General features: G+C 39.0%; 1 protein-coding gene across 2 annotated transcripts; it reads right to left on the bottom strand.

The window, feature by feature from the left end:
* Positions 1 to 1,737: 1,737 nt before the first annotated feature.
* On the bottom strand, positions 1,738 to 17,195 carry SC5D (sterol-C5-desaturase). 2 transcript variants are annotated; one of them, XM_003923584.4, is made up of 5 exons: positions 17,091 to 17,195; positions 6,557 to 6,776; positions 5,666 to 5,798; positions 3,944 to 4,044; positions 1,738 to 3,357 (listed from the first exon to the last, which is right to left on the bottom strand). In XM_003923584.4, the coding sequence occupies exons 2-5, from the start codon at positions 6,764 to 6,766 to the stop codon at positions 2,902 to 2,904; spliced, it is 900 nt and encodes a 299-aa protein (XP_003923633.2). In that variant the 5' UTR covers positions 6,767 to 6,776; positions 17,091 to 17,195; the 3' UTR covers positions 1,738 to 2,901. The 2 variants fall into 2 exon arrangements, with proteins under 2 accessions (XP_003923633.2, XP_010332724.2); XM_010334422.3 differs by lacking the exon at positions 17,091 to 17,195 and adding an exon at positions 16,835 to 17,036.
* Positions 17,196 to 19,191: the final 1,996 nt, after the last annotated feature.

The following is a 19,191-nucleotide window of genomic DNA, read 5'->3' as shown; positions in this document are numbered from 1 at the left end:
TAATCACTCGCTCAAGGCCCCACCTCTAAATGCTATCACACTGGCGAATAAATTTCAACATGTGAATTCTGGAGGAGACATTCAGACCATTGCACCCCTCAAGTTGGTAAGTGTCTTTGAATATCTTTTTTTTTTTTCAGGCTCTGTGTGGCAATCTCATGATTTCAAACTTCTCTTCTATCTGGGTTCATCCCAAATACATTTGTTCTCAGTTGTCTCCCTGGTTTCCATCTTTTTCCCAGACCCCCTTTCTATATAAATCACCTGCCTGCGCTGAAACTCCATGTATCAAAAAACTGGACTTGCAATTCTCTTCCAAATCTGTCCCCAGCTTTTAGAAGATGGGAAGTAAACATGATCCAGGGGAATGAGGAAATTCACACTCAGTAATGCAGAGACAGGAAGGAAGACAAAGACTCAGTCTCTAGGTTTCTGAAAGGTCTTCTCAAACCATATCTACCCACTTCTCAATTTCTACCACAAAAGTAGAAAACATAATCTTGATTTTCACTTTCTGTCCTGTAATCTACAAAAGGTTTCAAAGTCACCCGTAGAAGGTAATTTTGGTCTTCACTTCCATGAATATTCTCTGACTTCCTCTAATAGAAAATAGGAGAATGTGGTTGTAGTGTATATTAAAATGCTAGGACTACTTACGTAACACTCCTTTAAAAGACCAGAATTTGACATGGATGAAAGGGCAGAGGCAAGTCTGATTATTCCTAACACCTATAAGGAAGCTTCTGTCTTCCTCATGGGAAGCTGTTCTTTCTTCTCTATTAGCTATACAGGAATAAGAATCTAGAAGAAACTTTAACATTCACATTGGAGTTACTGAATTAAAGACACTAAGATGATTAGTGTGTGGATAACTTGAAATACTTTATGGCTCATTCACCACTTCATCATCAAGAAGAGGGGAATGAATAACACAAATATGGCAAACTGGCTAGCTGCTCAAGAAAATGGTGACCCCTTCTTTCCAGGCACACAGCTGGGCACATTTTCTAAAATCTCTCTAGGTGGGCCACATGACCGAGCTCTGTCCAAAGGAACATGGGCAGAAGAGATATGCACCACTTCCAGGCCTGACCCATAAACATTTTCCACGCAGACTTCCTTCTTTCCCTATGCGCTCCTTCAACAAAGAGGTCTCTATGGACAGAGAGAAAGGCAGAGCCCCAAGAGAAAGGAGCCTGGGTCGCAGAATGACTAGGTGGAAAGCTGTCCACTGACCACAAACATCCACATGGGACATTATAGGAGAGAGAAACAAACCTTGGAAGAGTTACTTAACTTCTTTGGGTCCCAGTCTCCTGGCAAAGAGGAAACGCTCAATAAACATTAGCTGTCCTTATATTAGGAAACAAAGTTTACTTTTCCTTAATTTCCTTTTCTCGGGCAAGGTGGAGCACTGGGAGCAGGTGGGATTAGTGAAAAGCTCTAAACGACACTTGCCCATCACAAAATACTAATTGGTACATCTAAGTAAAACGACACTGTGACGATAACTCAAAGATTAAAGACATTTTCTTCTAGACCCCAGACACTAGATTTTATGACTGGTTTCTTGCTAAAACACTCAAATCTAGTTAAAATGTGAAATATAAACAGAATGTGGTACCCGGTTTTTTTTCTCCCCTTGACACTGAGTATCTGGGGACATTCTGAAACACATTTAACAATCCACATCATTTTTGTGGCTTCAAATTGGCACAAAATCTGTACAAAGAATACTTTGTGCTGTTATAACATTAACTGATACACTTTAATTATAATGATCAACTTTTATTGATTTTACATAAATAGCTTATAGAATGCCTTTACAAACTATGTTTTTGCAATATATTTATGTTACAACACACATTTCCTTATGAAAGTATTTGTTAAATCTTTTTTGCACAGGAAGTAGGGAAAAGTGAGGGGAGAAGAGGAGGAATGTGATTTTAAAACTAATCATCAGCAATGGGCCTCAGTATTTGGCAATTATTTCCTTTTACAAAAAAACGCACAGGTTTGTAACTTTGAAATATCAAAAGTGCAGTGCATCAATTTAACTAAACGATCAGTAGTGCCTAATATATTATTTGGGCATCAACTTTCTCTTTCTAAATATATCCAGATTCACATATTTTTACTCTATTAAATAATGGTTTTAAATAATAACCATCACAATGTTTAGTTACATAATCCCAGATCTGGATTCAATCATGGTGGTATCGATATTTTAAAATTCCTATTTATTTATTCAACAGTAAAATGTAACAGGAGACAGTGTGCCCAGAAAATGAGCCTTCTACGTATAGGAAGACGATAGTCTTATTATACCTGCCATCAATTAGGTCATTTACCTCACCTCTAATGTGTCATAATTTTTTTTTCCACACTGATGTTTTGACTTGAATAAAGTACTACAAGTCATCGTTCTCATACCAACATTGAAGAATTAACCTCTCCTGAAACAAGAAACAGTCTTTATATTAGTATTTCTTGAATGGTGCTTAGTCTTGGTATTATTAAGCACAATAATTCTTAACAAAAATGAGTGGATTAAGGCAAATGGATATAGCCTAGTCCCCTCAATAATTTATTCTCTATCTTTATTTAAAATTGTTGTTGAGACTATACAAACTACAGATCTGCTGCTAGAAAGACACAAGTTGTCCCCGGGACAACTAGTGGCATTTTAAGCATGAGATTAAAATCCTAGTGGTCACAGCATCTTCTCCTGACCTACGCTTATGATCACTCCTCAGCAGTGCCCACAATGCTGATTTCCAAATGATACCATTTACTTACTATGTATCCTGGATGTATGTAGATCACTTTTTCCTTATTAAAAAAAAAAAGAAATATTATATTCCCTTCTTCATCCTTACTTAAGAATAACTGGGCAATAATCTATTCAGTCTTCGTAAACTCTCCATTGAATAATTTTTCATTCTTACAACTATTTCCTGCATGGCTGCTGTACTTTCCTTCTGTCATGTTCTTCACATAACTGAGTGGTCCCTTCCCCTCAAAGGAGGAAGGATTTTTGAATGAGCCTCCAATCCTATCCCACAAAGTAAAATACTGTCCATAATTATAGTCAAAGAACATATGGTGGTCTGTATGATGAGCTGAGCCGTTAATAAATGGCTGTAAGATTTGGGGGACACGAAAATCACCATCATGAATGGAAATCGTCCAGATATTAACCAAGATGTACAGACTTAAATAAACCACCTTGTGTAATGGAAAGAGAAAAGGGTATACATGGTAAGGGAGACTCTGAAGAAAGCCATCGACAGGGTGAAAAGCGTGACTTGCAAATGGAGTAGGAATCTTCCAAACATGATGAGGTTTATGCAGGTGCTACAGAGGAAAAGGACACAATTAGCACCACAAACCTGACCCTGTACAACGTTCAACCCAGCTTCTCATACTCACGGTGTGGAAACAACCTAATTAAAAAGTCCTGTAGAAATCAGCAGAATTATTTTATAAAATGCCCTTCTTCTTTGCCCTAAAACAGTACAATTCTGCATGGATTTATGGGTACGAGTGCAGCGGTGTTCCATGGATATACTGCATACTGGTGAAGTCTGGGCTTTTAGTGTACCCAGCACCTGAACACTTAAACAATACACACTGTACCCAATAGGGAGGGTCTCATCCCTCACTCTTCTCCCATCCTCCCACCTTCCGGAGTCTCTAATGTCTATTATTCCACTCTGTGAGTCCATGTGTACCTACTGCCAGAACAGAACAATTTTAAGACAGCCCCTTAGATCCATAAAGAAGAATATGAACAAACTGCACCCTGTACCTGTTATGATTATGGCTACTTAGACATTTAATATGGTTAGAGGAACATTCTTGGAAACAGAGAACAGAATTTATAATCATACATTGCTGAAATGTGTAACTTTTTTTCTCTTTTTCCCATAAGTGACATTACCTTATATACCAGTCTATGATGAAGGCCTCTGTGAATCCAGTAGATGAACATGTCAGTGAAGAAGAGGAAAGATATTATACTAACAACGAGTTCAAACAATCCTAGATAAGAAAATGGGAAACAGAAGAATCAAAACTGAGCTCCTAGGATTAGAGTTCACTTTTCACATGTCCATCTAAGTGCAAAACGGGATCCTAGCCTCAAACACTATCAGCAAGCTGTTGATCCTAGCCTCAAACACTATCAGCAATCTGTTTTGGCTAATTCAATATAAACTAATCTCTCCCGACTTCCTAGAATCCAGTCATTTCCTCATTTCCCTCTCATAAGTACTTGAAATTTTCTACCTAAAGTACTTAATTAAACTATAAAGTTATTTATGATACAGGATACTCCTAAGGCATCTTTATATCTAAATCTCTGAGAATAATCACTTCCTTCATATCAATCTTCCTAAAACCTATCTTTACACATTATCTCCCTACTTAAAATGTACTTTCCACGAAATACTTTAAATTTAGCATTTATTCCATACTCCAACCCTTTTGGATCTTTCCAACCTCATCATTCCTGTATTTCTGCTCTATCCGGACAGGTTTACTCAACATCCTCTCAACGTCTTGGAAGTCTTACCTCTGTATCTTTCCTCATAGGGGTCTAAGAACCTAAAATACCCGCCTCCTTTTATTTTTACTCATAATCATATCCATTTTTCAAAGCCCAGCCAATTCATTACCCTAGTATATAATTTTTTGTTCCCTCTTCTAAATAAGTAACTTATTACTTAATGAGTGGGTGTGCTGGTGCCAGGAAGCCTGAGTTCAGGTCTCAGATCTGCTACCTATTTGTTACTGAAACTTTAAGTACACCTCACTGACTCATCTATAAAAGGAGCATAGTGATAGTACCTATCTCATGGAATTGTAGGGAAAAAAATGGATTGGTATTTGTGAAGAGCTGAGAACTGTCACCGACACATATCAGCCTTCAATAAATACTATGATTCTTGCTTTATACATACTAGATCCTAGAAATATATCTTGAAAAACTTCCAAAATTTCATAAAAGTTTAGTCACTGCAGGACTGTTTATCATACAAAAAAGAGTAATGATCTGAAGGTCTAACAATTAGGTGTCATTTCCATAATTTATGAATAGCCATACAATACTATGACTAATATATTACATAAACTCAATATTTATTGGCATGAAAATACAACCATGTAAGTTGCTAAGCGAAAAAAAAAAAATTAAGAGTCCAAATCACCATGTGCCTCAGGACTTCATCTGTGAAATGTAAACAATGAAGTATATAGGCACAGAAAAGTGGGTGGACAGATGCCAAAAGAGTTACAGTTTCTAAGATGCAGAATAATGGATTTTAAACATCTGTATTTTCTAACTTTCAGCAATTACCATAAACTACTCAAGTTTTTTTAGAAGTTGAATAACTAATAGAAAACAAATGCAAGTACCAATCTCTAATCACTCCAATCTTCCACCAGACCCAATCTCATCTACAACATACTTTAAAATTGATAGAAAAAAGCAAAGAAACGTACACGTGGCAAGACATGAACACATGAAAACAGAACATTAAAAACAACAGAATAATTTGTAATTATTTTAAAAGATGGAAAAAAAAGAGGCAGATTTACTTTTTTAAGGAAACTAATCTGTGCTTAGACTACTCTCTTCCTGACACTCATATTATTTACTTACCATATGGAAACTCTCCCAGGTCATCATGTAATTTGCTGTAACCTCTTATCTCCAGCAGGAACAGTAAAACAGTAGGCATACTCATCCATGGCAATGCCTGGACAGTAAACTTAATCTCTCGACGGACTTGATTCTGAAAGTGAAATTTCCAGTACTTAAAAATCACAAAATCTGTGTTAAACAAAACTAGCATTGAACTGTTCTGGACTGGATTTTTAAAATCTCTTTTACACAAAGGGGCTTACCTCCAAACTGTTTCTACTAAAATTTTAAATACATGAAAACTGGTATGTAAGAAAATCATTCCTTTTGTACTGAGCAAATGCAATAAGTACTTAAAATTATGAAACCTTTTTTTCCTTCCCATAAAATCTGTATTCTAAACCCCAGTTCTTTCCTGATTAACTTCCATCCCCAATCCTCTCTGTTTTTTACTTTTTGCCGTTCAGTTCCTGGAGTCACTGACAAGCACAAATAACTGAAATTTAAAAATGATTATAAACAACTTTAAAACTATTGAGTTTGAATCCCCTATCTAGCCAAAAAAAAAAAAAAAAGGTAAAAAAAATGTTTGTGAAAGTCACATATTAAAATAATTACATAAATGTATGCATTTATTTATTCATCAATATCAGTATAGAAATGCTCCAATATGCATCTAGCAAGATAAGATACTACACTTACAGTTTATTAAAACGTTAGATTTGTTTAAATTAATGGAAGGAGAGATGGGATTAACCTTCATTATAATATCTAACCCATTTGTGGCTAGTCTCCAAAATTTTATTTAATGGTTACATGTAATTCACGTAATCTAAAAATCTCAGAAATATATCATATTGTTATTTTGACTGTAATAGTAGTTAGAAAATAGGTTTAAAAATTTCGTACCTTTAAAAATTGTGGATGTTTCATTAATGCATGATCAAAGACAAAATAATAGCTAAATGTTGCAAAGAAGAAATAAAGGATGTAACCACCAACATTTGCTACAATCAGAAGACTAATAGCTTGTCGGAGGATGTCATCTTCTGGCCATGTAGCTGGATATATGTATGGTGTAAAAAAATAATAATCTGCAACACTGAGTACAAGGTCCATCGCTTAGCCCCTAAAAGATAAGCATGAGTGACAATTACTTACCATGTCTACATTTTTCCAAGCAAACACTTTTCAGAAATCCTGTATCTGAAGTTCCTGATTTAAAAACAATCACATGTAGTATACCTGCTGCTATCAGAATCCCCTAAATGCTATCTTCAGAGCCAGAAGGGTCTTCGATATCATCTCTAGTCTAATTTCTTCACATTATGTATGGGGATACTAAAATTTAGTTGGAGAAACTGAGGCCAAGGAAAGGTCATCAAGCTGCTAAGTGGCACAAGCCCAGATCGAATTCCATTTCAGTATCCTTCCCTACTGTGTCCTATGGCAGCATGGCAAGTAGTAAAGGTGGGAATGCAGGGGACTAAGTACTCAGACAGATAGTTTCCTCTTTCAGCTACAAGTTTCAGTGGCATCTCTCTCCTTCAAGGACTCGTACTTCAGAGATTGTTGCTTCAGTGCTGACACCTAAGATAAATTCCCTAAACGATATCCATGCTGCCACCACAACCATAGAATTGGGACTGTCTGTTCTTCTGACACTCCAATAGACAGAACAAAGGAAGATGTATTATTGGTGTTAAGAACTAGAATACATTTACTTCTCTCCCTCTAATAATACTCCTGATCAGAAGCTGGTAAATTGCAGCCCATGGGCCAAACTCGGAGGCCGTTTTGTAAAAACCTTTATAGAACACAGCTATACCCAGATGTTTATATATTGCCCATGGCTGTTTCTCTACTACAAAGGCGGGCTTGTATCACTGGAACAGAGACAGTATGGCCCGCAGAACCAAAGACATTTACTACCCAGCCATTGACAGAGAGTTTGCCAACTCCTGTTTCAGATGCTTAAACTCTAAAACACTTTAAACAATTCAGTAAATATTTAAGTCCACTCTATACTCTTGGTCCTGTTACAATACAATTTGGTGATATTATGGTCAGCTTTTGTGATCCGACCATGGAATCTATCATTAATGATCTACTCATTCACTACATTGTTTGCACAAGAAAATGTGCTCAGAATCTAAAACGTCTCTCACTAAGAACTGAAACTTCTGAACAAGAAGCCAATCTGCAGATTGCCTACCCACAATAGATTTCAGGTGTTCAAATGGCCTTTATCTCCTACATACTGGGCCGAGTTAATAAATATCAATTGATGAAATAAAACAGCCCATAGGTAAGGAAAATTTTGAAAATACTTACTTCTTTGTAGCCTATTTCCTCCACTCCACTAGATTCCCTATGAGATTTCTCCACTAAATCTCCACAGGGATTTAAGAAAGTTTCTTAAAAAATAATACACACATACTTCAAAATGAGAAACCAATAGAAAAAGATATACAGTGAAGTCCTGCTTCCATCCATGTCACTGTAAACCACACCGTCATTTCACTTCCGCTTCTCTGGGTGACCATATCTATCCATTTCCTGAGAATCCTTACAGTGTTTATTAATGTAAGATGGAAGAACTACAAATTTCTCTCTCCTTCCTTACAAAATGTGGCACATTATATACAATGTGAAGTTCCTTTTTTTAAACTGAATATATATCTTGGAGATCTTTCCATCTCTACATAAAGATCATGCTCCCCCTTTTTTAATTTTTAATGAAAAAGGTTTATTGAGACACAATTCACATACCGTAAAATTTGCTATTTTAAAGTACATGATTCACTAGTTTTTTAGCACATTCCCAGAGCTAGCCAATCATTACCACTATCAAGTTTCAGAACATTTTCAGCACCCCAAAAAGAAACCCCAACGCTACACTGTTGAGCTTCTTGGATGTATAAAGTTTTTCATCAAATTCGGTGATTCTGGGGCCACTCTTTCTTAAACTTTCTATGCATTCCTCTCTTCTTCTTTTGGGACTCTTATTATGTTTATGTCGAAATGCGTGATGGTGTTCCCCCAAGTCTGTTCATATTTCTTCATTTTCTTTCTCTTCCCAGTTGTGTAATCTCAATTGACCTGTCTTCAGGTTCTGTGTTCTGTTGGCTCAAATCTGCTGTTAAGCAAGACAGTTCATTTCAATCACTGTACTTTTCAAATCCTGTGTTTTCGTTTGGTTCTTTTTAAAGTAAGTTTTATCATTTTATTGATATTCTCTGCTTGGGGAGAAATTGTTCTGATATGTTCTTTTTATTATTTAAACACGGTGTTTCTTATTATTTATTAAACATGGAATTCCCTACTATTTGTTATTTAAACATGATGTTCCTTAGTTCTTTTATAACATATTTGTAGTAGCTGATTTAGAGTGTTTGCCCTGTAAGTCCAACATATGGGCTTTCTGAGACAGTTTATACTGACTGACTTTTTGTGTGTATAAGCCATACTTTTCTGTTTGTGTGTTTTGTAACATTTTGTGGAAAATGGAACACTTTAAGTAATATGATGGGGTAACTCTGGAAATCAGATTGTATGCACCACCGCCCACCCTGCCCCAGGGCTTTAGGTTGCTGTTGTTGCTGTGCCTTAAGTGACTCTCTGGACTAATGACATACCTGTTTTCTTTGTTGTGTCCAGCTACAAGTCTCTTACTAATAACTGGAGGGATTTTCTTAAATGCCTTGAACCAGTAAGTTCCCCAGCATTTGCCAAGATGCTGTACTGGGCCATGCTTTCGATACTTCTGTCGTCAGTCTAAAACTCTGACTGGCCTGAACTTTCTGCTTGCATAAACCCTCAAGGGCAGCCAAAGAAGAGAAATTAGGGCCTTCTCCCCTTTCTTGGGTATGTGCAACAGCCCTTCTCACAGGAATCATTCTAGACTCTCAGGAAAATATTAGAGCTTTTCAAAGCCCCCTATGGATATCTCATTTCTGTGTCCCCTTTTAAGTATTTTTGGCCAGGCTTTTGTTAGTGCCAGCTGGTAACAGTGCCTCTAAGACGTGTTATATTAAATAATGATTCTTCCTGACAAATACACTGGGGCAGGACAACATTAAGCAAGCTTTAAGACAGTTCATGTAAACACAAGTCTTGAGAACTGCCAGAGAGGTCAAGTGGTGATGATTCTCTGGGTTGTGGCCTTTGGTGGGGCTGCAAACCTGTTCTGTACCTTCCACGGTTGCTAGGCTGCTGTTTTTCATAGTTACTGTGTTGTAAGGCTTAGTTTTCAAGGCTACCATGGAGCTAGGGAAAGGGCCATGGAAAAAGATGAAAAATGCTACAAAGCTAATTGTTCTTACTGAGATTCAACCATTTTTCTCAAATAAAGGCTGTTAAGATTATTGTAAAGCTTCAACTTGTGAAGTTTTAATTTCTAGAGTTCTACAAAAGTTGATTCTGACAACTTCTGTCAGTGTTTTGCTGCTTTTTATAAAGAAGAGATTTTCAGAGATTCTTATTCTGCTGTTCTGGAAGTCACCATGTCCTCCTTTTTTTATAGTACAGGTCTACTACCATTTTTAATTAAAACATTTGGCATCAGATATATTTTGGAATTCAAAATTTCTATGAATACATTTTGCAAAGGTCAAAATTTCACCCTGTCCTTAAACACATCAAATATTTGTGTGTGTGTGTGTGTGTGTTTAAATTATTTATTTATTTAGAGATAAGGTCTTGCTCTGTCAATCAGGCTGGAGTGCCGTGGTATAATCTCAGCTCACTGCAACCTCCACCTCCCAGGCTCAAGTGATTCTTCCAACTCAGCCTCCTAAGTAGCTGCTACTACAGGTGTGCACTACCGTGCCCAGCCCATTTTTTTGGGGGGTGGGGGATAGAGTCTCACTCTGCCACCCAGGCTGAAGTGTAGTGGCGTGATCTTGGCTCATTGCAACCTCTGCCTTCTGGATTCAAGCGATTTTCCTGCCTCTGTCTCCCGGGTAGCTGGGACTACAGGTGCCCACCAGCCACCAGCATTTCTTCAACATCAGCTTCTCCAGACATATTTATGGCTTTGGCCATTAAATGTATGGGATAATTAATTAAAGGGATTAGGTACCATCATCTCATTAGTGATAGAAAATCCTTCGAAGTATCTACAGGTTCATTTTCAAACCCCAGTGTCAGCTAAAATGTTAAACATTTATTATTGCTGATTTATTAACATCATTTCAAGTATTAAGTAATTTTGGAAACAGGATCTTTACAACTGAAGTCTTAAAAGAGGTTTTGATTCCTAGGCCTCCCTTAACTGTGCAGGCAATACACTTGATTTTTCCCAGAGTGTAACACTCCTTGGAGAAAAAGGTTGTATTCGGGCCAGGAATGGTGGCTCAGACTGCAATACCAGCACTTGGGAGGCAGGCTTATTGCTTGAGCTGAGGAGTTGGAGAACAGCTTGGGCAACACAGTAAAATCCCATTTCTACAAAATATACAAAAATTAGCTGGGCATAGTAGCACAGCCCTGTGGTCCCAGCTACCCTCAGAAGGCTAAGGTGGGAGGATTGCTTGAGGAGTTCAAGGCTGTAGTGGGCCATGATCATGCCACTGCACTCCAGCCTGGGCAACAGAGCAAGACCCAAAGAAAATGACTGTATTCTGGTCACAGTGAGGGAAAAGTAAATGATAAAAAGTTTTTAACATAACATACAGCTGAGGAGAATGCATAAAAGAGCTGTCTAGAAATACTGAACTTTTCAATGGACTCTGGCCATACTTTTAGATATTTTTCACCACATTGCTCCCTGAATTTCAATTTCTTCCTTGTTAAGACTAACATACATCCTTCAGTAGCAGTTCATTATATATGCCAGCTTTTTTCATGATCAACAAAGAAATCAGTGACATCTGTTTACTTTCTATCGTGAAATCCACTTAACCAAAACATTGTTTGAATCTTCATTTTCGGTCCTGTGCAATATCTCCCTATTTTCATCAATTCTTAATCCTTACTACCACTATAAAACATCCACAATCTGTTCTTCTATTCTTTAAGTCACATATGGTGGTAGTTCCCACACTGCCATGTTCAACCCAAAGTAACAAAACAATAAGCAATACCAGAAATACCTGGTAGGTGTGCCAAGACATGACCGGCACCCCAGCCAGCTGGAGTCAGAATTTGAGTTTCAGAGCTGAACTTAAAGCAAAAACAAAACAACTTCTTGTTTTTTCAGGGCTTTCCAGACTTCCAAACTGTGACTAGGGACTATGGACCTGTGTCCCTTTGTGTGAGTTCAGCTGAATTATGTCTAATTCAGTGTTACATATGTGTTTACTTAACACATATCTAGATATTTGGATAGGTTCCAATGTTTTGCTATTACAAATAATGCTACAATGACAAGCCCTGCATTAGGCAGATTTCTAAAACCAAAAGAGCTGAGCCAAAGAGTTATGCACTCATAACTTTTGTAGATACTTCTGAATTTCTCTCCATAGGGTTGTAACTATTTTGCAGTCCTCAAATGATGTAGGACAGTACTTTACCTACTTCTCTACAATCTTACTAACAGGGGATATCACCAAACATCCACATATTCATCAGGAAAGAAGGGTTATATCAGGGTATACTTAATTTGAATCTATCTTATTATAAGTAAAGTTGAGCATCACCCCATAAATTTAGAATAATTTGTTTTATTTCCTGCATTTATCCATTTTTATCTTTGTACATTTTCCCACTGGATTTTTAGTATCTTTACAAAAGTCAAATTCTAGAAGCTCCTTATATATTAGGGAGTTTGGTGGTCCATTTATGATATGAATTATAAACATTTCCTCACTTTGTCAGGGAAATAAAAATTTAATTAGCACCGAATGCCAGATATCAACGTATATCCCTCATCATACATGCCATTGTTAATTCATTCAAATAAGAACTTATTAAGTGTTAAGCACTACACTAGGTAGTAAGCATACAAACATTAAAAAGACACAGTCTAAATCAGTTTTGAAGGTAAGGCAATTACAAAAACAATTATATAAATATGACATGTGCTGTAATACAGATATATATGCAAATTCTATAAAACCAGCAAAGACAACACAACTATCTCAGTTTATGGTAAGAGGCTTCCTAGTGAATATGACATTAGATTTGGACTTGGAAGGATATCATCAGAAAGAAAAGGTTAGGGATAGCCATTCCAAAGAGAAATCACAACTGCAAAGCCAGGGAAGAGCATGGTGTATTCATGGCTCACTGGGAGTGGTTGCTGGGCATTAGAGTGATAGGGGTGGAACGAAGGGAAAAAACATGTTAGGGAATGGACTTGTAAAGGAGATTGCTGTTAGACTATGTATGGAGGGATCTGTTATCCTGCTGAGGAATTTGGACTTTCTTTCACACATTATGGGGAGACACTAAAGATTTCTGGGGAGGAAAAAAAAAGATACAATTAGACTCATATTTCATAAAAATACCACTGCATTAGAAATCTGGAGTACTGGGCCAGGAGAGGTGGCTAATGCCTGTAATCCCAGCACTTTGGGAGGCTGAGGTAGGAGGACCACTTGAAGCCAGGAGTTCGAAACCAGCCTGGGCAACACAGCAAGACTCTGTCACTACAAAAAAATAAAGAAAAGAAATATGAGTTATCAGTGAGAAGAAGGGAGACTAGTTTGGTTGTTCCTGTGGTAGACTAACCCAGAGAAAATGACAGCCTGACCTCAGGCAGTGGCTGTTAGACTAGCCAGCAGAGATTTCACAAGTAAAAACATCCACAGGATTTGGATAACCTACAGATGCTGGAATATGAAAGACAGAAAAATCTAGGATGACTGTGAGATTTTTAGCTGGTCTGAGTAGATGGTGATGTCGTTGTAACTGAAATAGGGAATACTGTCAGAGCTAGCAGATTTGGGTAGGGTAGGAATAGGAGATAGGTAAGGAATGATGGTGTGAACGGAAAATAAATCTCGGGACTCCAAAATCACTAAGCTAAGAGGAAAGTCAAGGTGGGAACTATGTTAGGCAAACCTGCCTCCCATTTTATTCCTAAATAAGATAGTTACAAAAATAAGAAGCTACATCTCTCCCTAGTAATTTGCCCTCAGAAAATGCCTTTGAGGACAAAGGACAGACAGAACTCAAAGTCATCCCTCTGAGGCTCACCTGAAACAAATGCATATCTGATTGCTTCTTCTGCCCTACTGTTTATGTAAAAATGCAGATTTACTGAGCCAGACTAAATTGTGTATGCAGTGGAAAGCTAATCAAGGACTCAAAAGAATGCAACCTTTGTCTCTTATCTACTTATAACCTGGAATCCTCTACTGTGAGTTGTCCCCCCTTACCAGACCCAACCAACGTACGTCTTACACATACTGATTGATGTCTCATGTCTCCCTAAAATGTATAAAAGCAAACTATATCCCGGACCACCTTAGGCCCATGTTGTCAGGACTTCCTGAGGCTGTGACACGGATGCATCCTTAACCTTGGCAAAATAAACTTCCTAAATTGATACCTGGGGTTCACAATGGGTTCAATGCAGATCTTAAAATCTAATTATCCGGCTCATCTTATATCCTAGACATAAGCAATAGGCCACATGTAAACATAAATGTGAAGTTCACAAGCGAGGCTAGTTGTATACAGGTAGTAGTTGAAGTGATAAGGGTGAGGACTGTCAAGGGAGGTGGTGTAGCAGGGACAGTGTACCAAGTACATAGTACCAGAGGAAGATAAACATTTAAAAATTGAAAAGGATATTGCTACATCACTAAAGGTTAGTAAGAGTTGATGAACCAATCTCCATGTTCCCTACAGTGCCAGGTAGCCCTAATTCAAGACAATACCTAGAACAGTATATGGTGCAACCAAAAAGGACACAAACATTATGTTTGATTGCCATAAAGTTTAGGAACTAAGTAGCCTTTGGACATCATTTGACCTACAAAAGGTACGCAATAAAATAGCACCTATATTGTTATCATTAAGGCAGTCAAAAATGAGTCAAAATTACTTCAATGAAGATAAAACAGGTACCACTTGATTTTTCTTTGAAAAATAATTGATAGCAGTTAAATATTACTAGTACATAGTAATATTTACTACATACTAGGTAATATAAATATTGTACATATATTTACTCATTTAACCCTTTTGAGAAACCCCAAAAGTTAGGTATTAGTATTATTTTATAGATAAAGAAGCTGGACTTTTTTATCTTTTATAGATACAAAAATTTTAAGTAACTTGCACAGGGTCATAAGAGTAAATAAATGCTAGAGCTAGGATGCAAATACACAAATACACACAATCTGGTTGCAAAGTCTGTGAACTTCTGCCAAGTTCTACTGCCTCTTCACCATTACTTCAGGTTGTAATCCCTGAATTTTCTTTTTAATTCTCAGTGCCTCTACAAGCTCATATAATTTTAAGGGGTTATAAGCCCTGAAGTAAGGGGTTCCAAAGACCCTAAATTAAGTATCACTGCTTCAAACAGAAGCTTAAATATTTTGTCCTTGGAGAATTAAAGAAACCTTTTCTTAAAATGCAGTTACAATAACAATATTGGGCTTAGAACAACTCAGTCTACTATTATCTTTTTGCTTCACTTAAAAAGTATAGAAAATAGGACAGGTGCCGTGGCTCATGTCTGTAATCCCAGCACTTTGGGAGGCTGAGGCAGGTGGATCACCTGAGGTCGAGAGTGCAAGACCAGCCTGACCAACATGGAAAAACCCCATCTCTACCTAAAAATACAAAATTAGCCAGGCGTGGTGGTGCATGCCTGTAACTCCAGCTATTTGGGAGGCTGAGGCAGGAGAATCGCTTGAACCTGGGAGACAGAGGTTGTGGTTAGCTGAGATTGCACCATTGTACTCCAGCCTGGGCAACAAGAGCAAAACTCCATCACAAAAAAGAAAAAAAAAAAAAGTATAGAAAATAATATTCATTGAGAACCAGGTATTTTTGTATAACCTCGTCTAATCTTTATAGCTCTATGAGATAGGTACTTCTATAATTCCCACTTTATAGACAGGGAAACTGAGGTGAGGAGTATTTAAATTACTTGTTCAGTAACAAGCAACAATAACAAAAAACCTGCTGGGATGTACAATCCAGAACCCTTTCTCTTTGCTACCACATTATGTTACCTATCAAGATGTTTGGCCAGGCGTGGTGGCTCAGGACTATAATGCCAGCACTTTGGGAGGCCAAGGTAGGCAGATCACGAGGTCAAGAGATCGGGACCATCCTGGCCAACATGGGGAAACCCCACCTCTACTAAAAATACAAAAAATAGTTGGGCATGGTGGCGCATGCCTGTAGTCCCAGCTACTCAGGAGGCTGAGGCAGGATAATCGCTTGAACCCTGAGGCAGAGGTTGCAGTGAGCTGAGATCATGCCACTGCACTCCAGCCTGGTGACAGAGAAAGACTCCATCTCAAAAAACAAAAACAAACAAAAGTTTTATATACAGATGAGGAATTCTGCGTACCATGCTAATTAATTACATTACATAATGAATGGAAAAGCACTCTGTAAATGATCAAAGATCAATAGGTGATCCTTATTATTTATCAAGTATTAATCGTTAGAAACTCTTAAAAAAAAATGATAGTGATATAAAGACAACTTCCCAGAGAGTTTCCTTTAAAAGTACCAAGCTGCCACAAACTTTCCAGTTTGGAAACTTTATCTACTGAGGTCTTGTTTTCTTCACTTGTACCACCTCCAAATCTACTCTGCGGTAACACAGGGATGGTAGCATACATTATTTTTCCTTTTATGATGCTAAAGGAATAGATTATTTCCCGTTTCCTTTTAGTCTCCTCAATCCCAGATTGTTGCCCCTCCTAATTAAGCTGCAGTAACAGAAGGTTGCACTGCAATGGTCAGGAGTTCTGATACCGACCAGTTCTTGAGCCTGATTCCTTTGGAACTTAAAAGAAAAAAACTCCTGCAAGAACGAAGGGAATAGTAAAGCATTCCTGTTCAGCAGCCAGACCAGACTTCCCTTCAGTAAGAGACGTGAAACACCCAGCATAAAACACTGCATTTTCAAGCCCGTCCACGGTCGGCTCTTTCACGGCCAGGCCTCCCATGGGCCCCGCGATCCCTCCTGGGCTCCCAGGTGGCGCAGCCGCACGCCCGCAGCTCCCCCGGCACAGCCCTCACCGCCACCCCCCGGGACGCCCGGCTACCTACCAGCCTATCCTCCCACTCGGCGCAGGACTCTGATCCGTTTCACCACCGCGTTCCTAGCACCCGCCCAGCGCCTGGCATCCAGAGGGCACTCGCTAATCGCCCGCGGCGCGGAGAAAACCCGAGCTCCGGGCACACCCTCAGCCTCGCCCGCCCGAGTCCCAGGCGCTGAAGTCTCTGTCCCTCTCATTCCACCGCTCCCCGGCCCGGCCCGCTCAGGTGTATTCCGCTTCCTTCCCCGCCCACCCACCGACCCCACCTGGAGGTGGCCAGCCGCTGCTCCGCACGCCGCTGCTCTGCAGACTGCCCCGGCAGGTTGGCAGCCAACAGGCCGGGCTGGGAGGGGCCGAGCCGGCGCCCGAGGATAGAGCAGCCAGCCAATCAGCGGCCAGCGCCATAAGCTGATATGACGGCAGATCGCGCGACGTGCCTGCGCGTGGCTCTCCGCGGTCACGTGGGCCCCGCGCGCTCGGCCACGCCCCCTCCGTCCTCTGGCTGTGGGGAGTGCTGGGCGCCGGGTTCCTGGACCCAGGGGGAGGAGGATGGCGTTTCGGGTTTTACATTTGTTGTTTTTTTTTTTTTTTTTTGCTTTCTTTGTAAACTGTCTCTGGTGACTGTCACTTAGAGTGGTACCAGGCAGGTTTACGGTGTTGATGCAAACATTTCTAGAACGGGTTCCCTGCGTTGAGGGTAATAGAGGACACTTCCTTTGACTCGCGGGTCGGGGGCGTTTTCGCCCTCGAGGGAGGAAGCACAGACGTTCCCAAACAGGTGCTCAAGGTTTTAACGCGTAGACGCTGCTTTTCTAGCGCTGAATGGCTGGAGGCTCAGTGAGCCGGTTTATGTAGGGATCTAAATGGTGGCAAGATGAGGGTAAACATGGACAGAAGGCTTTTCAGAGGACAAGTTGTTGAAAACCAAAGTTACCGCAGATCGAATTGGCTTTGATTTGCTACACGTGAATCGGGCAGCTCCCATTCCCAGGGACAGCTTAGCAGAGGAGGGTGGCTTCATAGCCAGAAGAGGACGGAGGAAAGCAGAAATAAGGTACCAAAAGATTGGTCGTTTCAGAGTGACTTTCCTTAAACAAGTTAAAACAGAGGGGACTGACTTGTCATACCAGCTTAGCCACTTCAAAGTGGCTAACTGGGCCACTTTATCTATTATATGAATAACATGAAGATCAAACGATACAAATGAGGGATTTTTAAGGGGAAAAAAGACGTGATTCCATCTGCCTTGAAAAGCCTTTTCTGGTAGTTAAACTTCAAATGTACATAGGACACTGGACAAAGTTAAAATGAAATTAAAATACTGTAGGTGGTTTTTTTTTTTTTTTAAAAAGTGACTCAGATTATGTAAATAAAAATAATTTTAACTTAAATTTTAAAAAGTTTTTTGAGTGTCTACTTCGTATAACACATCTTGCTAAAAACTGGGAATGGAAAGGGATGTTACAATAATGACACATGGGTCCCCAACTTAAAGAGCTTATGTGCTATGGGAGAAATGGGCATGTATAAATAACTATGTTGCTTATTACAAAGACAGGAAATAAACAATAACCGGTGGTATAGGCACAGAGACAAAATGGCTATTCTGATGAGGGATATCAGGAAAGGAACATTGTTTTGCCCAGTGAAATGATTTTAATGGACACTTAAAAATGTTCTTGAGCATAGAAGATGATAAAACATTTATTAAATGAATAAAAGCTCAAAAGTGAAATGCTATAAGCAAATATCAAGTACCCTGAGTCTCTAAAATTTTATTGTTGAATATACCTTAGCTATTACAAGTGGTCTGTATTCTTGGTGAGTTAGGGATTCCCAAGAAATGTGCACTCACTCCTGGTAACTCAAAGAAGTCATAAGTAAACCTCAAGAGACAATCTAGTTAAAAAAATGAATTTTAAGTGTATTTTAAAAATTAATTTACCTTAAGTTCTGGGATACATCTGTAGAACATGTAGGTTTGTTACATGGGTATACATGTGCCATGGTGGTTTGCTGCACCTATCAACCCGTCATCTAGGTTTTAAGTCCCACATACATTAGGTGTTTGTCCTAAGGCTCTCCCTCCCCTTGCTCCCCACCCTGTAACAGGCCCGGGTGTGTGATGTCCCCCTCCCTGTGTCCATGTGTTCTCATTGTTCAACTTCCACTTATGAGTGAGAACATGTGGTGTTTGGCTTTCTGTTCCTGTGTATGTTTGCTGAGAATGATAGCTTCCAGCTTCACCTATATCGCTGCAAAGGACGTGAACTCATTTTTTATGGCTGCATACCATTCCATGGTATATAAGTATATTAATAGTACATCCTGGGGTGCTGCATTCCCACATGTCTTCTCTATCCAGGC

The sequence above is a fragment of the Saimiri boliviensis genome, chromosome 6 (genome assembly GCF_048565385.1).
Source record: "Saimiri boliviensis isolate mSaiBol1 chromosome 6, mSaiBol1.pri, whole genome shotgun sequence".
Taxonomy (NCBI): domain Eukaryota; kingdom Metazoa; phylum Chordata; class Mammalia; order Primates; family Cebidae; genus Saimiri; species Saimiri boliviensis.
Note: the sequence above shows the minus strand (reverse complement) of the source record. Positions and strands in the feature narration are given on the sequence as shown.

What these genes read in the sequence shown, in the direction of transcription:
- SC5D (XM_003923584.4), bottom strand. Translation starts at nt 6,766, where the DNA reads ATGGACCTTGTACTCAGTGTTGCAGATTATTATTTTTTTACACCATAC. An exon ending in AACATCCACAATTTTTAAAG is followed by an intron (nt 5,799 to 6,556) that starts GTACGAAATTTT and finishes TTTCACTTTCAG; the next exon opens with AATCAAGTCCGTCGAGAGAT. An exon ending in ATCATAGACTGGTATATAAG is followed by an intron (nt 3,358 to 3,943) that starts GTAATGTCACTT and finishes TTTCCTCTGTAG; the next exon opens with CACCTGCATAAACCTCATCA.